The 16432-nt window shown below is 41.6% G+C and overlaps 7 protein-coding genes and 1 non-coding gene across 8 annotated transcripts; 5 read left to right on the top strand and 3 right to left on the bottom strand.

Moving 5' to 3' along the window:
- Nucleotides 1-174: 174 nt before the first annotated feature.
- V1516DRAFT_t76 lies at nt 175-246 on the top strand. The gene has a single exon. It is a non-coding gene; the product is annotated as a tRNA-Gln (tRNA).
- Nucleotides 247-306: 60 nt separating this feature from the next.
- V1516DRAFT_682295 (anti-silence-domain-containing protein) lies at nt 307-1368 on the top strand. The gene is made up of 4 exons (XM_066923387.1): nt 307-663; nt 726-765; nt 827-1135; nt 1196-1368. Exons 1-4 carry the CDS (start codon nt 555-557, stop codon nt 1263-1265), a joined length of 528 nt encoding a protein of 175 aa, XP_066774903.1. The 5' UTR covers nt 307-554; the 3' UTR covers nt 1266-1368.
- On the bottom strand, nt 1054-3608 carry V1516DRAFT_714388 (armadillo-type protein). The gene is made up of 6 exons (XM_066924333.1): nt 3346-3608; nt 3198-3299; nt 2446-3147; nt 2127-2390; nt 1996-2072; nt 1054-1948 (listed from the first exon to the last, which is right to left on the bottom strand). The coding sequence occupies exons 1-6, from the start codon at nt 3509-3511 to the stop codon at nt 1403-1405; spliced, it is 1857 nt and encodes a 618-aa protein (XP_066774902.1). The 5' UTR covers nt 3512-3608; the 3' UTR covers nt 1054-1402.
- A 1315-nt stretch (nt 3609-4923) lies between these two features.
- On the top strand, nt 4924-6327 carry V1516DRAFT_697561 (major facilitator superfamily domain-containing protein; the record flags this gene model as incomplete). Its single annotated transcript, XM_066924094.1, has 2 exons — nt 4924-5257; nt 5315-6327. The coding sequence occupies 2 exons, from the start codon at nt 4924-4926 to the stop codon at nt 6325-6327; spliced, it is 1347 nt and encodes a 448-aa protein (XP_066774901.1).
- Nucleotides 6328-6789: 462 nt separating this feature from the next.
- V1516DRAFT_682287 (uncharacterized protein) lies at nt 6790-11458 on the top strand. The gene is made up of 2 exons (XM_066923386.1): nt 6790-7747; nt 7802-11458. The coding sequence occupies exons 1-2, from the start codon at nt 7106-7108 to the stop codon at nt 11291-11293; spliced, it is 4134 nt and encodes a 1377-aa protein (XP_066774900.1). The 5' UTR covers nt 6790-7105; the 3' UTR covers nt 11294-11458.
- Nucleotides 11431-12371, top strand: V1516DRAFT_128847 (uncharacterized protein). The gene has a single exon (XM_066918626.1). The coding sequence runs from the start codon at nt 11569-11571 to the stop codon at nt 12334-12336; it is 768 nt and encodes a 255-aa protein (XP_066774899.1). The 5' UTR covers nt 11431-11568; the 3' UTR covers nt 12337-12371.
- Nucleotides 12208-14098, bottom strand: V1516DRAFT_682283 (Nuf2 family-domain-containing protein). Its single transcript, XM_066923385.1, has 3 exons — nt 13828-14098; nt 13519-13780; nt 12208-13466 (listed from the first exon to the last, which is right to left on the bottom strand). The coding sequence occupies exons 1-3, from the start codon at nt 13940-13942 to the stop codon at nt 12407-12409; spliced, it is 1437 nt and encodes a 478-aa protein (XP_066774898.1). The 5' UTR covers nt 13943-14098; the 3' UTR covers nt 12208-12406.
- Nucleotides 14099-14481: 383 nt separating this feature from the next.
- On the bottom strand, nt 14482-16304 carry V1516DRAFT_682280 (concanavalin A-like lectin/glucanase domain-containing protein). Its single transcript, XM_066923384.1, has one exon. It carries the CDS (start codon nt 16120-16122, stop codon nt 14620-14622), a length of 1503 nt encoding a protein of 500 aa, XP_066774897.1. The 5' UTR covers nt 16123-16304; the 3' UTR covers nt 14482-14619.
- Nucleotides 16305-16432: the final 128 nt, after the last annotated feature.

The raw sequence follows: 16432 nt of genomic DNA, 5'->3' as shown, positions 1-16432 counted from the left end.
GCAAGAGTTGATTACTCGATATATATAAAGGCCTATATGCAAACAGGATAAAGTTATAATTCGCCGTGAGATAACTGACACATAATTGTTTAATCACGCTAACATACTAATGGTTCAGAAACCAACTGAAACTTACCTTTATATTCTGCATTGAGATCTTTATGCACGCACTTCGGTTGTGTAGTGTAGTGGTTATCACATCAGATTTTGATTCTGGGAACCCCGGTTCGATTCCGGGTACGACCTGCAACCGAAAGAATAATTTTTTACCTAAATAATATTCGTCTTATAATGAAGCAGGAAATATCATTTTAAATGTTTTTTTGTTATATATCAGATTAAATGAAATCTACATACTATAATTTGGCGGGCTGCAAAATGATACGTGACGAATCGCAGCGCTTTTAGAAACGCGTCGCGCGTATTCGCCGCACTGAACTTTATGTCTAGTTCTGATTTGTATCCAAATCAATTGTCTAAGGCAAATTAAAAAATTCTTGATTTATAACTAGATCCGGACATATCAATATTACACGCGTACATATATTCTAAAGATGTCTATTGTATCGTTACTAGGAATCAATGTGCTAAATAATCCAGCACCGTTTGACGCGCCGTATGAGTTCGAGATCACGTTTGAATGTTTAGAGCCATTACGAGAAGGTTTGGCAAGAACAAATTGAAAGAGATCATTCTAATTAACATAAACTCATTTCTTTGGACAGATTTGGAATGGAAGCTCACTTATGTTGGATCTTCCTCTTCGTGAGTATTTTGCTGCTAGTGTTGCGGAGCTTGGATAGCGGAGAAGTTAATGATGTTCCAGATCGCAGCATGACCAATTACTCGATTCGATTCTAGTCGGACCTGTCCCAGTCGGCATTAATAAGTTTATATTTTCTGCTGATCCTCCCTCTCCTGAGCTTATTCCGGCTGCTGAAGTTGTTAGTGTTACTGTTATCCTGCTAACATGCAGCTACAACAATCAAGAGTTTGTCCGCGTGGGCTATTATGTGAATAACGAGTACGATACAGAAGAGCTAAATGAAAATCCACCAAGCAAAGTTCAGATCGATCACGTTGTAAGAAATATATTGGCAGAAAAACCTCGGGTTACGAGATTTAATATTGAATGGTGAGCGTGCGAAAATTGAGATGAATCAGGCAGAGAATATTGTACTAATGTCGGCCATAGGGACAATGATAAGGGACCCGATATGGCAGATGAATCTACTCAAAACGGAGAAGAAGAAGAGGAGCCATAAACTGAATTCCTTGGCATATTTATCATCAATAATTGTACAATACAGCAAAGAAAAATATTAAACAGCTCAGAACACAGAATCCCATAAATTTATATAATAAACGTGCGAATCCTAAGAAACGGTAAGTGACCGTTGGCTTATTCACCAGGAGTCATTATTTTCCATTTCGCCGGTGTCCGTGCAAATATATCCATGTGCCAGTTAAACCATACCTTCTTCCCATAGGGATTTCGTATTAACGTTTCCCTATCAGCTAAGAGCTCTTTGGCTATTCGTTCTCGGTAATGGTTTAGGCCAGCAGAAATAGAATTACAAGCATCCACAGCTCGAGATCCGCCAGGGGTGCAAGCTAGCTCTGACATATGACCCACAATGTCGTTCAATAATTTCCTCCGAACTACGACTTCCATTCCCTTCTGTCTTAATATCGACTCAGCGACATGAGACAACACAGGATTTTCGAGAAACTTAATTTTCGATTGCTCAGGGAGAGCTATAAAACCACTAGTTATCTCGCTTGCGATCCGTGATGAACTCGAAAGCAAACTTTCTATTAACAAGCATCTCTGCTTTAAACTGTCGTGCAATTTACTCCTTTGAGATTCTGTTATGGATTCAGGATCGCTGATTCCTAACAAGGCGAGCAAAATGTTGCGGTTTTCTTCGGAAACTGTTTTAATTTTCTGTTGAAATTAGCTCCAAGTCATATTCAAGAATTCTCATGGCCTACCGTTAAAATATCTTCTTCCAGCAACGCAAAACGAGATATTGCAATCGTAATCGCGTTAAGTAAAATTACATTTGGTACTGAAAAAAATTAGTAGGACGTTTATAGATGGCATCAGCTGAAGATAAACTCACAAGTTAAATCACCGACTTGATCTAGAAGCAATCTGCAATATTTAGAAACTTGCAACTTGCTAGCTTTTTGCATCAGAGCTTTCACAGCAAAACTAAAACCATGGGCATTCTTCAAAATCTTCAATCGTGGTTCGAAAAATTTTGAATACAGATAATCTATCCTTGATTGAGTACAAACAAGAAGAAATTTCTCGAGAAAATGAGACCCAACTTGGTTTGAAAGAAGACTTTCAAGATACGAAGTTGTAATAAAATCCATCTCTCCTGTCAAATTAATCAAACTTATTCAAATATCGGCTGGAAACATTGAATAACTCACCTTTTCGTGGAGGAAGAATGAGGTCAAGCATAAAATACTGCTTTTGGGAAGCTTCAATATCGAGAATCAATTGTACTACTGGACTTGAAATCGGCTCAGTCGCTAAAGCTCGAGCTTCCTCAGTTGATAAGCCCGATTCCATAGAAGTCAATACTTCGTCTATTATCTGTTTGAATGCAGCTGGCGGTTGGTACGCATTAGTCAAAATAGAGGAGTATGCATCGGACCTAGCCAAACGCTTCTTGGTACTCAATGATTTCCCGCTGCTGGTGCCAGAAGACTGAATAAGCGGCATGCCGCTAAGGACTAGAAGCAATGTTCGAAATACATGCGAGCCAAAAGGATGAGATGCGATCCTATACATTTCAGGCTTTATATTTTGATAAAAGTCGACGACTAAACTGGCAAAAGGATTATTTTTGGCTGAAGCAGGCTCAGAAAGCGTGAAAGAATCTCCAGCAACTTCATCAGCAATGTATCGTCTAGAGCAATTCAATAATGTCTCTAAACAGTGAGATGAAAAACGCTGAGTGCATAATTCTGCGATTCGCGATGCCATAGTAGAGCTGAGCTCCAGTAATTGTTCAGACGAAGAGAATAATAGTAGCTGCTCAAAGGCTTTGGAACCGGTAGGATCAGTCATAACTTTTAGTTCAATCCCTAAACACTCTGCTTTTAGTGCTGACAAGAACATCTGTTTTTCTATAATTAATTAGAAGGCAGCGTACAAAATTTACACATATGAACTGTACCTTCTGAAGTAGAAAAGGCATCGGCGTCAAGTACAGTAACTGCCTGTTTAAAATATTCCAACTGCGTCTCATCTAGCATTCCATAAAATGCCTGAGGATGTTCTTTTAAAATCGTTAGAGCTACTACAGATTAAAATTATTTACACACCTTGAGTTGGCTCATGTTCATTCTCGTCTTGAGCCTGTTCATCAAGATTTTCGATCTGATCATACACCTCGGGTTCCTGGTTCCTCGAGGCATATTTTTCACTCTCCTCGTAGTGATAGGGTGCCTTTTTATGTCTTCGCCCACGCTTCTTTTGCTCTTTAGGCATCTTTTAGACTTGTTCAATGAATGGTGATTGCTTGTCCTTCCAGGCGTACTTGGAATCCTTTTTAGTGAGTTGTTGGGAAGAGAAGCACATAATTTTTCAGTACAAATAGCTCATAATGTACAACTGCATCGTATTAGGGTTGTGCCGAATAGTGCTCAGGAGGCGAAGGAACAATTTAGTCTCTCATCGAATTCTTTCCAAACTGAACAGATCAAAAGTGTGAACGTGAACGATTAACTCTTTACGTGTTATAATGTAGAAACCTTGAATCTGTTCTATGTAGTTGAGGCGCATTTTTGGAGGAGCCCACCAGATTAATGAATGGCACTTGTTTTCTCTACACTCTTCGTTTAATATCATTTATATCTGTGATACTTGGTTGAGAGAGGATAGTAAGAAAATCTGTCGATTTCGAACACATGGATAGTCTAAAGTTGCAATCTGACGCATGGTATGCTCTACTTCGACGCCTTGTTAAGTCAGTAATAGAAAGTCACTGAGCAATCCTCCAAGTTTTGGAGAGGAGAATACGATTGATTGTCAAAATTAATGGGGCTTGCCCAAGGCAGTTCGGATTATTACGAACCTGTGCAAGAAAAAGTTCTGAATTGAAATTACTCTAGCAAAATAGTATATTCGTCTTAACCGGAGGGCCACCACGGGCCTTAGGAAAGTGCGGGTTTTCGGGCAAGTTCGGAAACGTGCAATCCGTTATTTGACTGCAAAAACAAAGAGGCATTTTCATTGAGGTCCCTATGAGTAATTTTTCCCCAAAATATGGCAGACAAGTAAATTGAAAATCATAGCGTTTAGTTAAAGTGATCGATAGCACCTTCCTCCGCAGAATTTTGCCTATTCAGAACATATATGAATTTTATACCTGTGATCGCCGTTCTAACGAGCGGCGGAACTTAAAGTCGGGGTGGCTGCACACAGACTTTGCCAGTTCCCAAGAAGCAAAGGCCCGACGGCCCTCAGGTTAAGCGGGTGCAATCTGGATTTCAAGTAGCACAGAGTTTAAAGACCTAATGACCTAATCTGTCATGCTTATGAAAATTACTGCTTACTCACTCGCTTCTGGAATCGTAGAACTAGCTACCTGTTCCTCTTGGTCGATGCTTTGCTAGGGCAAGTAGACGTTGACGAAGATTTCTGCTCCGAAGGCGCGATGGCCCTACGCCCCGTGGCTCCCCGACGGACGGGATAGTATAACCCTCTTTGAGAGGGTTGGTCTCAAGTCTATCCCTGGTGGAGTTCTCTGTGGTCGAGGCATCTCGCGCTTTGTCCAGATCACGGTGAATATCGATGCAACGAGTGATGTTGCGAGTAATGTTTATATATCAGCGGCCTCGCTCACTTGGAACTCCTAATGAATTCAAAAATCTCTTTGACTTGATTAATTTTGATTTAAAATGGTGACTCTAGAATTTGATGATGGCGATGATGGCAACAATAGCTTTGTCATGCGCGAAAAGCTAGGAGATGAGGAAGGCTCGATGAATCAGCCTTTACCTATGAAAGTGATTAAGGATGACGACCATTTATATCCAGACGGAGGAAAAGAAGCATGGGTTGTTGTATTTGGATCTTTTTGTGCAATGTTTGCTTCATTTGGTATTTGGAACTCTATGGGCGTGTTTCAAGCTTGGTTGGTCGAAAACAGTTTGCAAAACTACAGCGAAGGCACTGTGAGCTGGATTTTTTCAGTCTATACATTTTTATTTTTTCTAGGTGGTGTGCAAGTAGGTAAGTTTAGTATAATTATATCAGATTTGGAAGTTCATAATTGTTAACAAAACTTAGGTCCAATTTTTGATAAATATGGAGTTAGGGCACTGGTGACAGCTGGTACCCTGGGCTTTGGGATTGCATTAATGATGTTCAGTCTCTCAAAGGAATATTATCAGTTTTTCTTGAGCTATGCGATTTTGGGAGGAATTTCCTGCTCTCTAATTTTTACGCCCTCGGTTGCAGTGATCGGTCAATGGTTCGACAAGAGACGTGGAATAGCTACCGGAATAGCTACTACTGGTGGCAGCTTTGGAGGTATCATATTCCCTTTGATGCTGCGCTCACTCGTTCCTAAAATCGGATTTGCGTGGTCTGTGCGGATTGTCGGCTTTTTCGAGCTCTTTTTTGGACTTTTGTCTGTCTTTTGTCTTAAATCGCGTATTCGCGGAGGTGCCGGTTCAAGTGCCATGATTGACTTAAAAGCGTTTCTGGATGTCAAGTTTGCAACTCTTGCTGTCGGCAATTTCATGATCGAGCTAGCTTTGCAAATCCCACCAACTTATTTTATTACTTATGCAGTTTCGAAAGGAATGGAGCGCTACTTTTGTTATGCCTTGATCGCGATCATGAATGCGTCGTCAGTCTTCGGCCGCTTTTTGCCCGGCTATGGAGCGGATCGGTTCGGCGTGTTTAACATGGTTATTGTTACCTTGTTTCTTTGTGCTGCATTCAATCTAGGTATATGGGTTCCTATTGCACATTTGGATGGTCGCAGCATGGGCGGTGCCATTGTATATATGGTACTGTTTGGATTTTCGTCTGGCTCTGGAATCTCTCTCACCCCCGTATGCTTTTCCAAAACGTGCAAGATCGAGGATTATGGCAAGCGCTATGGCACCGCTTACTCTCTTGCTGCTGTCGCTTCTTTAATCGGAATTCCGATTGCGGGCGCGATCTTGGATCGTATGGACGGAAATTATGCTGGCCTGGCTGCTTTCTGCGGAGCTTCCTATTTAGTGGGAACTATCTTGTTCGCAATTTCGAGAGGGTTATATGTGGGATGGAGCATCAAAGCCATTTATTAATATTTGCATATTGGAGGAGAGGTTTTAACTTTGTATAGTTTGTTGGATTGCACTACACTACGGCGTTTTTTTGTTAGCATATAGAAAGTGTTTTAGATCTGCGTACTAGATACTGCGCTGCACTAATTTGTTTCTAGTATCATAAAACTTCTTTGAAGAAATACTTCATCAATATAATAGTCATGTAATAACTATTTTCCGATAGAGCTGTAGCATCCGTGTTCGTCGGCTCTTGGAGGCAGTGTGGGGAAGCCAATGGCACGAGCTTGTTTTATACCTGACGTCAAGCTGTCACGTGAGTGTTTTCCGACATTGTTCCGATTCATTCCCTGGTTCGGCTAGCTTGAGAGCTGACTGACTCACCGTGTGTTCATGTCAGCAAGATAATAGAAGGCCTTTTATGGTGTTAATAATATAACATTAACAAGAAAAAGCGTAAATGTAAATTTATTAGATTGCAAAATTAATGAATAATAGTTTTATATAAATAAATTTTCCAATCGATATAAGGCTGGTTTTCGTGGATTTTCCGTATTTAAATCGAGTCCCGAGTATTGCCGGTCCGGCAGGTCTTGCTTCGGGCCATCTATCCATCCATCCATCCACTACTCCATTGATATCCCAGGGACTCAGTACTTGTTTGTGACTTTTCTCTTCTCCCTCGCTCTGCGTATTACATTTACGCGGTTACACGCTCTCTTTCGAGGATTCTTGTTGTTTCTATTCTGGTTTATATTACTCGACTCGCACGAGTGTAATGGTGCAGTAATTTCTCGCAATGGTGTTCAAGTCTTTCGCCGCCATCGCGCGCCATTCTGCGCTCGCGAAAAACTTGTTTGTCGCTTCCACCGCGACTTCAGCTCAACCTGCCTTCTTTGTTTCTACACAACAGCTAGCTCGCCAGCAAGCAACTATTCAAGCTCAACAGCTTATCACTCGTGGCTCCCTTAACTCATCATTTTCTACTGGCGCAGGTGCTGGTTCCGGCAGCGGCGCCCATCCTTCTGCCAATGGCGCTGCTTTTCCTTCATTTGCCAACTCGTTTTCCTCTTCAGCTCCTCTTTCAGCTATTGTCACGTCGGATGATGACCGACACCGGCTTGTAACTGAATCGCCAACAAACCCCAACAAGTCTTTATATTCTCATACTTCGCCGTCCTTTCTCTCGGCTATTGCCTCTTCTCCAGCGAGACAGCACCTACAAATTCGGCGACTGTCAGGGACCGCAGGCTCTTCCAAGAACCCTCCCCAAATCACAGAAGCTGGTGAAATTGGCTCTCAGACGACTGATCCAGAAATTGACGATCAGTTTACATATTATTCTCAGTTCAAGGACTCTGAGTACATTGAACTTTCGACTCCTGAAAGATTAATAGAAGTCGACGATGAGACAGCGGCTCATATTATTGCTTCTCAAGCGGTAAGCAATTTCTGAGATGTATTGCATGGAGGAACGAACTCTCATTATTTTTAGGAAATTGAAAGCAAAAATGATATGCAACTTCAGCTCTATCGGAAAAGTCCATTCTCATCATTACAAAAAGTTTCTTCTCCGCCAGTAAACTTGGATTTAGTCTCTACCAAAGAAATACCTTCTTCCGTCACGCATTCTCCAGAAGAACTCCCTTGCGAATCTCGGGAATTGCAGAAGTCACCTCTCCATATTCAGCCGGAATCTCCTTCTGTCCATGATACTGCGAATCTCCACAATTCTGATCGAATCCTAGACCAGTTTTTCAGACATGAAGATTATGAAGGGCTCATTAATTATTATGAACTTATGAAGTCAGAGCAACTGACGCCTTCATTGGCTTCGTTTAATAAAATTCTAAGTTCGATCGCTTGTGGTGATTCTGAGGCTTTAGATCCTGATCGTGTTGGCTACTTGCTTAATGTCTACGCTCATATGATTACAAGCCAAGTGGTTCCAAATGTACATTCTTATACAGTTGTTATCGTCGCTCTTTTGAAGCGCTACAGAAGCTCTCATAAGTTCCACAGCCAAATCTTCGAAAGTTATAGATTCCACACTATGGCGGAAGATGAGGCTGAAGGTGATAGGATTTTTGATCAGGCGGACAAGATGAGCTGCAGCGATCCGTCATTAGATCTTGCTTTGGATATTTTCTTTGCCAGTGTTTCTGCAAAGCTACAGAATTATCCAATTGAAGTTTACAATATTTTATTTGATGCTCTTTCTTTGTCCCCCCACAACGAACGTGTTGTCAGTTTGCTAGAGGTCCTGGACAGAGCTGTCGGTGAAGGCATTGTCAGCTACACTGCTGATACATACTTATATTTGCTTAAGACATTTCGAAAAGATATCAATTCAGCAGTGGAGGTTTTTGAGACCTATACCGATGGAATTCCTTTCTTAGCAGATCCTAAGCAGATACCTGTCTATTCTGAGATGATTCGTGCTTATTTCTATTCTGGTCACCCAGAGCAGGCTCTTGAGTTTTTCAATAAGATTGTTAATCTCAAGAATTTCAAGCGTCATATCATGTTCAAACCACTTGCTGCAGCTATGACTGAAGGTTTTGTATCCGTTAATGCGGCTTCTTCAGCTTGGACTTGGTTGAAGATTGCTTTGGATATGAAAATGGTTGGCACAACTATCCGATCGCTTCGTCTGATTCTCTCTGGTGCTTCACGTGACAGTGACGTGGAGCTCGCCAATGAAATGTATGAGCTTTTGTGGAATAACGATTCCGCCATTCGAACTTGGTCTGCTGAGTTTTCCGATTATCTGTACCTTCGATTACGAACTACAGCTCCTGAGCACGTTTCTTCTTTTGCTGATTTCTTGCAGAGCTTGATTGAATCTAAATCTCAAGTTCAAATCAAGCCTGCAACTGAAGCATTTCTGTATGTGATTCGTAATTCTAATGCTACAGAACGTGATATTGCCGTTGCTATGGCTTTCCTGGACATGACTGTTGCTCAAAAGCGCTTTGGCGAGTCAAGTTACGAGTTTGGTCTTGTAACTAATTTGGTTGAGTCTTCAATTCTGCAGGCTCTTCCTGTTCTTAATGTGCAATCTATGCGATTTGATATGATGCGTTCTTTGACGAGCATTGCCTCCAATCTATCTGAGACTGTTTTATTCTCAGCTGTTGCGGAGAAGGCTCCCTCAGAGTCGCTGCTTGGTTATATTATTACTCAAAACTATCACAACTTGTTTGCATTCAGTGCAACCGTGGGACCTGAAATTGATATGCTTGCGTATATATACTCACGTACATTACTGACTTTTGGAACCCTGCAATCGCCTTTTGCCTCTCAAGTTGCGGAAAGTTTAAATTCTCTCCTCTCTTATGTTGCTCAGAATAACATTATGCTATCTGAACGAACTAATTTCTTTGTTACTCAGGCTGCTCCTTTAGTGATGGTTCAGCCTGTTCCAGATATGATGATGATGGTCCCACCTCCTGTCGAAGTTCCTTCCGTTTCCATCAGCGTCGCTGAAACTCCTGTGTTCAATCCAAATGTTATGACCGAAGTTTCTGAACACCATTCAGTGAACCAAGGAGCTGAGATTCCTTGTAAAGCGATTGGATCTGAGCCAATTTTTTCGATTTTACAATGGAATCAAGAACTAACTCGAAATGTCTTGCGTATGATTTTGGCCGATGCTTCTGCTGATGACCTCTTACTGCACATTCAGACGATATATGATAATAAGATGACAATTGCTCCTCATGTAATTGCTAAAGTAATTGCTTTTGCTGGCGAGAACAAGAACGTCAAACTTGCTCAGACAATGTTTAGACTATCCGAGCACACTATTCCAAGTCCTCGAAAGGAACCAATTTTGTTTTTTGTTTGGCAGTCCCTATATAAGACTATGATGACTGCCTTGTTTGCTATTGAAGATAAGAAGTCTCTAAGGTTCAAAAACGATTTAGTACGATTGAAGAATGATTTGATGGCTATGGGTGCTGCACCAGATGCATCTCAATATGCTCACTACATCCATAAGTTGAAGTCAGCTGGTTCACATGATGAAGCTTCAGAAGCGATTCTTTTGTTCAAAGAGGCTATGGCTAATGGAGTGAAGCCTAATACGTTCTTATTTAATGCTTTACTTTCCAAGCTTAGCAAGGCACGCCGATATCGAGAGGCTCTAACGTACTTTGATCAGATGGAATCGCTGGGTTTGGGAAAGACTTCCGTGACTTTTGGTACACTAATCAGTGCTGCCTGTCGTGCTGGGGATATAGAGACTGCAGAGCGTCTTTTTGAAGATATGGTTAGAGCGCCTAATTATTCAGCACGTATTGCTCCCTGCAACTCTTTGCTTCAGTTTTACGTTACTCAACAGCGTGATCGCGAAATGGCACTCAAGTGGTTTGATCGGATTAACAAGTTAAAACTGACGCCCTCCACGCACTCGTACAAATTGTTGATTGATGCATATGCTTCGATTGAACCTGTGGATATTAATTCAGCTCTCGGAGTTTTAGAAACGATCAAGGCATCAGGAACTGTTCCTGAAGAGCAGCATTACGCGTCGATCATCAATTCATACGGATGTGTGCTACACGAGCTTGATAAGGCGCAAGAGTTTTTCGATCAGGTGGCTTCCACCGGTGTGTGTCCAGGTGAAGTTATGTATCAAGCTTTAATCGCTTCGTATTGTGCGAACGGACGTGTTGAAGAGACAGATAGGATCATTGCAGATATGCAGGAGATTCACGGTATCAAGATCTCGTGTTATATGGCCAATACTCTTATTCAGGGATGGATGAATCTTGATATCAACCGATCGAGGGCTTTTTTCGATGAGATTTATTCGTCCAAGAAGATCGAGCCGTCAACTTTCGAGGCGATGATTCGAGCATATATCGAGACTGAGCATTTTATAGAAGCCGCGGAAATTGAGCAACTGTTACATCGGCAAAGATATCCAGCGCCAGTAGTTGCTGGGATATTAAAATGGCTTAAAAATCCTGTGCGTCTCTGAGTACTTAAGTTTTGGATGGATGGTGAAAACAGACAGTAAAAAAGGAAAATGGCAGGTTTTATATAGGGATAATTTGGAGTTTTCATTTTTTTTCTTTTAGTTTAGCTGTTCCGCTGAATAAAGGAGATGTATATATAGAATATATTAATTGTGTTTATTATTTAATCGTGTTGTAACCGAAGTGGACTGCGGGCAGACCAGTTCAACCCTCAGATGTAGAGTTGGGATACTGCACGAGTGTGGAAGAAGCCAAGCGAACAATATGAAAGAAGTATATGGATTTTACTTCTATGACAAAGAGATGTAACGAAATGGAACTTAGGCTAATTTCACCATCAGCCCACAATTCTGATGGCCAGACTGAATTATTAAGGGCTTTGCTTTCATTTATCCCGATAGAAAGTAATGAGAGATCCAAAAGTCCGGTGTTCATTTTAATCGGTACGGATGGACCCAATTTCCGGCCATTACCACCAGCGGGGGCTGAAGCCGAATCGAAAATAATAGATAACGATTTAGGAGCGAAAAGTCATACATTATTGAATATTCCATTATCGGTAATGGCGCGATTAGAATCAACAAGGAGTTTTTATGTACCTGATCTTGATTCGTTCTGGGCCGGTGCGTTTGCGGGGTTGTTCGACCATGATTCCAGCCTTGAAGTAGAGGAGGAAAAAGTGGATGCAGAAGAAAAAGGTGAAGCTCAATTGGAATTTGTCGTCGTCAATTTAATAGGAAGTCATATATTTTGCCATGAGAATCTGAATAATGATACAAGTTTTATGTTCACGGCTAATGGATTGCTTCATAGCATGCACACAGTGATTGAGCATTTAGTACTATCGAAGAATGCGGGGACAGTAAGAAAAGTTTATCTTCTTGAACAAGAATCGGTTTACGAGTCAGATTTACCTATCCAATTGCGACAGACTAGGTCCCGGCGGGGTTTACGAAACCGGGACACGAAACCGAGTGAGAAATCTCCTCTCATAGCGGTTGCTGATCTCATTCAGCAATTCGTTCAACTCAAAAATACTTTATGACTCGGCTCACTAAGAATATTATTAATCGTACAATAAATATGTTCATGATGGAACAAAAGCGGGGCAGAATTTAGCCACAAGCTTCCATAGTTTGCATCATCTCGCTAATATATAACTCAACATGTTTCTCGAGCTTTACCAGTTCGTTCGTGTTGATCCGAACTTCATCTTCAAGTTTTACGCACAAGTCCTGCTTCTGCTTTTCTATCCCAGCAATTAGCGCATTCTTCTTACTCATCTCTTGCTTCACTACGCTTCGTTCGGCAACTAGCATCGCATATGTTTCCTTTTGCTCCTGGGTCCTCTTCTGCGCGCTTTCGCGTTTGGATAGTCGTTGTTCTTGCAATCTCTCGGCCCGTTCTTCAGCATGAGTGAGCTGCCTTTTTAGATGCGTTAAGTTCCGTTCCACTTCATGAACTTCAAGTTGTCGCTGATCTCGCAGCTGCATCAGTCGTGTCAGTTGTCTTGACGCCTCGTCTTGTTTGAATATGTCGTTTTCAACATCTTCCATGATTTTTAAGCAAATGTTTATATCTTGCTCGATCGTCTTGATAGATTCAAAAGTATCATCATATGACCGTAAACTCCTCTCGAGTTTGTCGATAGTTGCCTTGCTCACTTGTACACTCTCTGATTTCTCCTCATTCACCTTTGTGAGTTTGTTTGGAACCTCCAATACATATGGCCGAAGACGTTCTACTTCCTTTTTGATCTGCGCAATCGACGAGCTCAAGTTTTCATGCTTTTCAAGAAGCTTAAATCTCTCCTTTTTGTATGTATCGTGCTCAGTGACGATCTTTTCTTGGATTTTTCTGTATCGAATCAATTCTTCTTCCACTTCTTTGAAATGTACTTGAGCTTCCTTGAGTTTCGGAGCTTCTTCCTCCTTCTGCGCACGAAGCTGCTCGAGTCGGTCATTGTCGGTCACCAGTTCCAAATAGGCCTCCTCGGCAGCGACTGATAGAGCTTCACTTTTCGCCATTAACTCATCGGTGACGTTCGAATGAGCTTCTCTGAATCTTGCGAAGTTCACAACAGCTGATAGTAATCTTCTAGTTCGCTGAGGCTCTGGTCGTAAAATATCTGCCATTGAAAAATCATCTATTCCGCAAACTTTCATGAGCTTGGATCTATTTTTATGCTGTTATTAATTTATATTCGGATAATAGAGAGATTACTCACGCTGCTCGAACCAATGACAGCACACTTCGACCAATCCGTCCAGATTCATAAACATCTCTACCTTGCGCACAGCTATCTGAGATTGCCATCTGCTGATCGTATGTCATTCCCAGAAAAATTCCAATCATTTGCTCATACAAAGAAATCACAAAAGCACTGGTAGGCTTCTGCAACATGTCTTCGGCAACGGGTATATCACAACCTCGTAGACATAGCGCGATCTCAGGAAATTCAAGCAGCGGGAATACGTCTGCATACATCTCTATACTCATCATTAGCGACATCACACGCATAATTTTTTTAACATACGCGGTCGACCTCCTGCAGATGCACTCAGCGCATTGCTATTGTTGTTGCTCGGCTTATAAGCTGACGACTGTCGCGCACTAAATGAAATAGATGATTTCCGAGCACTGAAAGACATTGTTTTCAATATTGCCTTATATTTAATACTTCTCAGGAAATTTCTCGAATTTCTTGCCTGGAATCGAAAATAACTGGGTGAAAGAATAAAATCTGCATCTCAGTAATTAAATCAATGTCAACAAATTCCAGTATATCGCCGCAATCTCAATATCAGCGCACGTGATGCGAATGGTTACCATGGCAACCAGTCAGTTCCTTCTCCCAGAATTCACAGACGAAACTATAATATCCTAGATTCTTTTCTGACTCTGTCATGATTTTTAGAGCAGCATATGATACGGGAGTAGAATATTCTGTTTGGCATTAAGGGTATAATTTTCGTTATATTTGGACCAATTTATGATTTTGAATTTGCATAGATAATTTTTCCTATGGGCACTAGCGACTCTTCAACAATCAAAAAATCGTCAGGTACAACGGAGTGGCGATAGAATAACAACACTGTACAATTAGATACGATAAATTTTTATCATTGACCCATGGCAGGCTGTTCCAATGCAATAATTTCACATCCATCTGTAGATGACAGATCTAGTTAGTTAATTCAGACATAAAATCAATGTATTAGTATCAAACAGACCAAATTAACCCAGAACACCAAAATAAATGAAACAAAATTAAATGCTCTCAAAAATTTATATACATTTACAAATAAAATAAAATTTGCTTTTCAGCCTAGGCCAAATAAACCAGTACCGCTGCAAGACCTGCCGCTGCACCAATAAAATTACCACTCAAGTTATTTGCAGCGTTGGTAGTCGCGACAGTAATACTACTGGTGGTAGAAGAAGCAGTAGTAGAAGTGACGGTGCTGTTTGTGAATGATGACGTTGTAGAAGAAGAAATACTAGTGGTGAGAGTCGTAAAACCAGAAACCGAAGCAGAGCTTGAGGAGACAGAGACAGATGCAATCTCCGAGGAGCTAAAGACAGGAGCCACTGATGACAAAGCAGTCGACATAGAGCGAGACATCACAGACGGAACTGGATCCAGATTTGAAACCGAGTTAGCTGGAGTAGAAATTGATCTAACAGAGGAAAACACGTATGAAGTTGTAGGTGTTACTGACTTGGTCGACGATGTAGTAGGTTTCACAAATGTTGAAGTAGGGGTGGATGATGTCGTGGTCTTCGTGGTAGACTTAGAAGAAGATGACGTAGTGGTGGACGAAGTCGACTTTGAGGAGGTAGAGGTCGTAGTAGGAGCAGCAGAAGAAGCAGTAGAAGTAGTAGGAATAGTAGTGCTTGAAGTGCTTGAAGTGCTTGAAGTGCTTGAAGTGCTTGAAGTACTCGAAGTGCTTGTAGAAGAAGTGCTAGAAGATGTAGCTGTCACAGAAGCAGACGAAGAAACTACTTCACCAGTCTCAGAAGCAGTAGAGCCAGAGACAATGGAAATACTATCTTCATCACCAGTCTGATCAGTGTAGATATATTCTTTACCGGAAGAGTAATCAGTAACTGAGAGACTCTTCACGTACATGACAAAAGGAGCATCAGACATGTCAGCAAGACCGCCAGCCCAGATAACGGTACCCTCAGCAGAAGTATTGAGCCCACCAATCCAGCTACCCATACGAACCATCATAGGAGTCTGGGGATAACCTTCAGAGGTAGCTGGAGTGAGAGTACGAACGACAGTTCCATCAACGGCCCAAGTGGTAGAGTCACTACTCCAATCAAGCGTATAAGTGTGAAAAGACGAGACAGCTCCAGAAGCAGTATGATATTCACCACGATCATAAGTAGTAGTGTTAGCCTTGGAAAAGTAATTGGACTGGACGGAATCAACCTCGCTGCCCACCCATTCGATATCCAGCTCGTCACCATCATCACTAATCAAAATGACAGACGAAACGATTCCCTGGCCAGGAGCAGCCTGAACTACAACTTCTAGTTTGCCAAAGAAGATGTAAAAATCAGACGCAACAGTAGGAGAATCAGTGGTATCCGAAATGGTGAACGTGAGACCATTAGTGTCGTCATAGGAAACAGCGTCTTCGCTGGCGGTGGCAGAAATGCGGGAATTTTTCCCCTCTGTAAAATCAGCTGAGAAAGTGCCGCCCAAACCAGTGTCAGGATCGCAAGAAGTTGAAGTCAGAGGATCACAAGATTGCGCAGCAACCTGCGAAGAAGCAAACAAAGCAAAAACAGCAAAAAGGGTTGCACTAGAAAACTTCATGATGATGATTTATGACGAATAGCGAGATCAGAAGAAAGCCTTTGGATTTTATTCTATTAGAGCAGGACGAGACTTTTTAACGTAAAGCAAGGAGTAGTAGCAAAGAAGGTTTGTTTCTCAAAAAGAATGCTTTCGAAACAAATGAAAATTTGTACAGGTCGGTGTCCGATTATGATGATACAAATCAAATGAAACAACCTACTCAAGGGGGATTTGCGTCCTCATTTTATAGACTGCGATATCCAGAAATAGCACGTTCAAAACAGCTTCTTGTCGCTTACGAGGCTGGTCCGGCTGGGCTTCCGAGCTG

The sequence above is a fragment of the Lipomyces oligophaga genome (assembly GCF_038497815.1).
Source record: "Lipomyces oligophaga strain CBS 7107 unplaced genomic scaffold V1516scaffold_11, whole genome shotgun sequence".
In the NCBI taxonomy this organism is placed as follows: domain Eukaryota; kingdom Fungi; phylum Ascomycota; class Lipomycetes; order Lipomycetales; family Lipomycetaceae; genus Lipomyces; species [Lipomyces] oligophaga.
The sequence above is the reverse complement of the archived record's forward strand: the minus strand, read 5'-3'. Positions and strand labels throughout refer to the sequence as shown.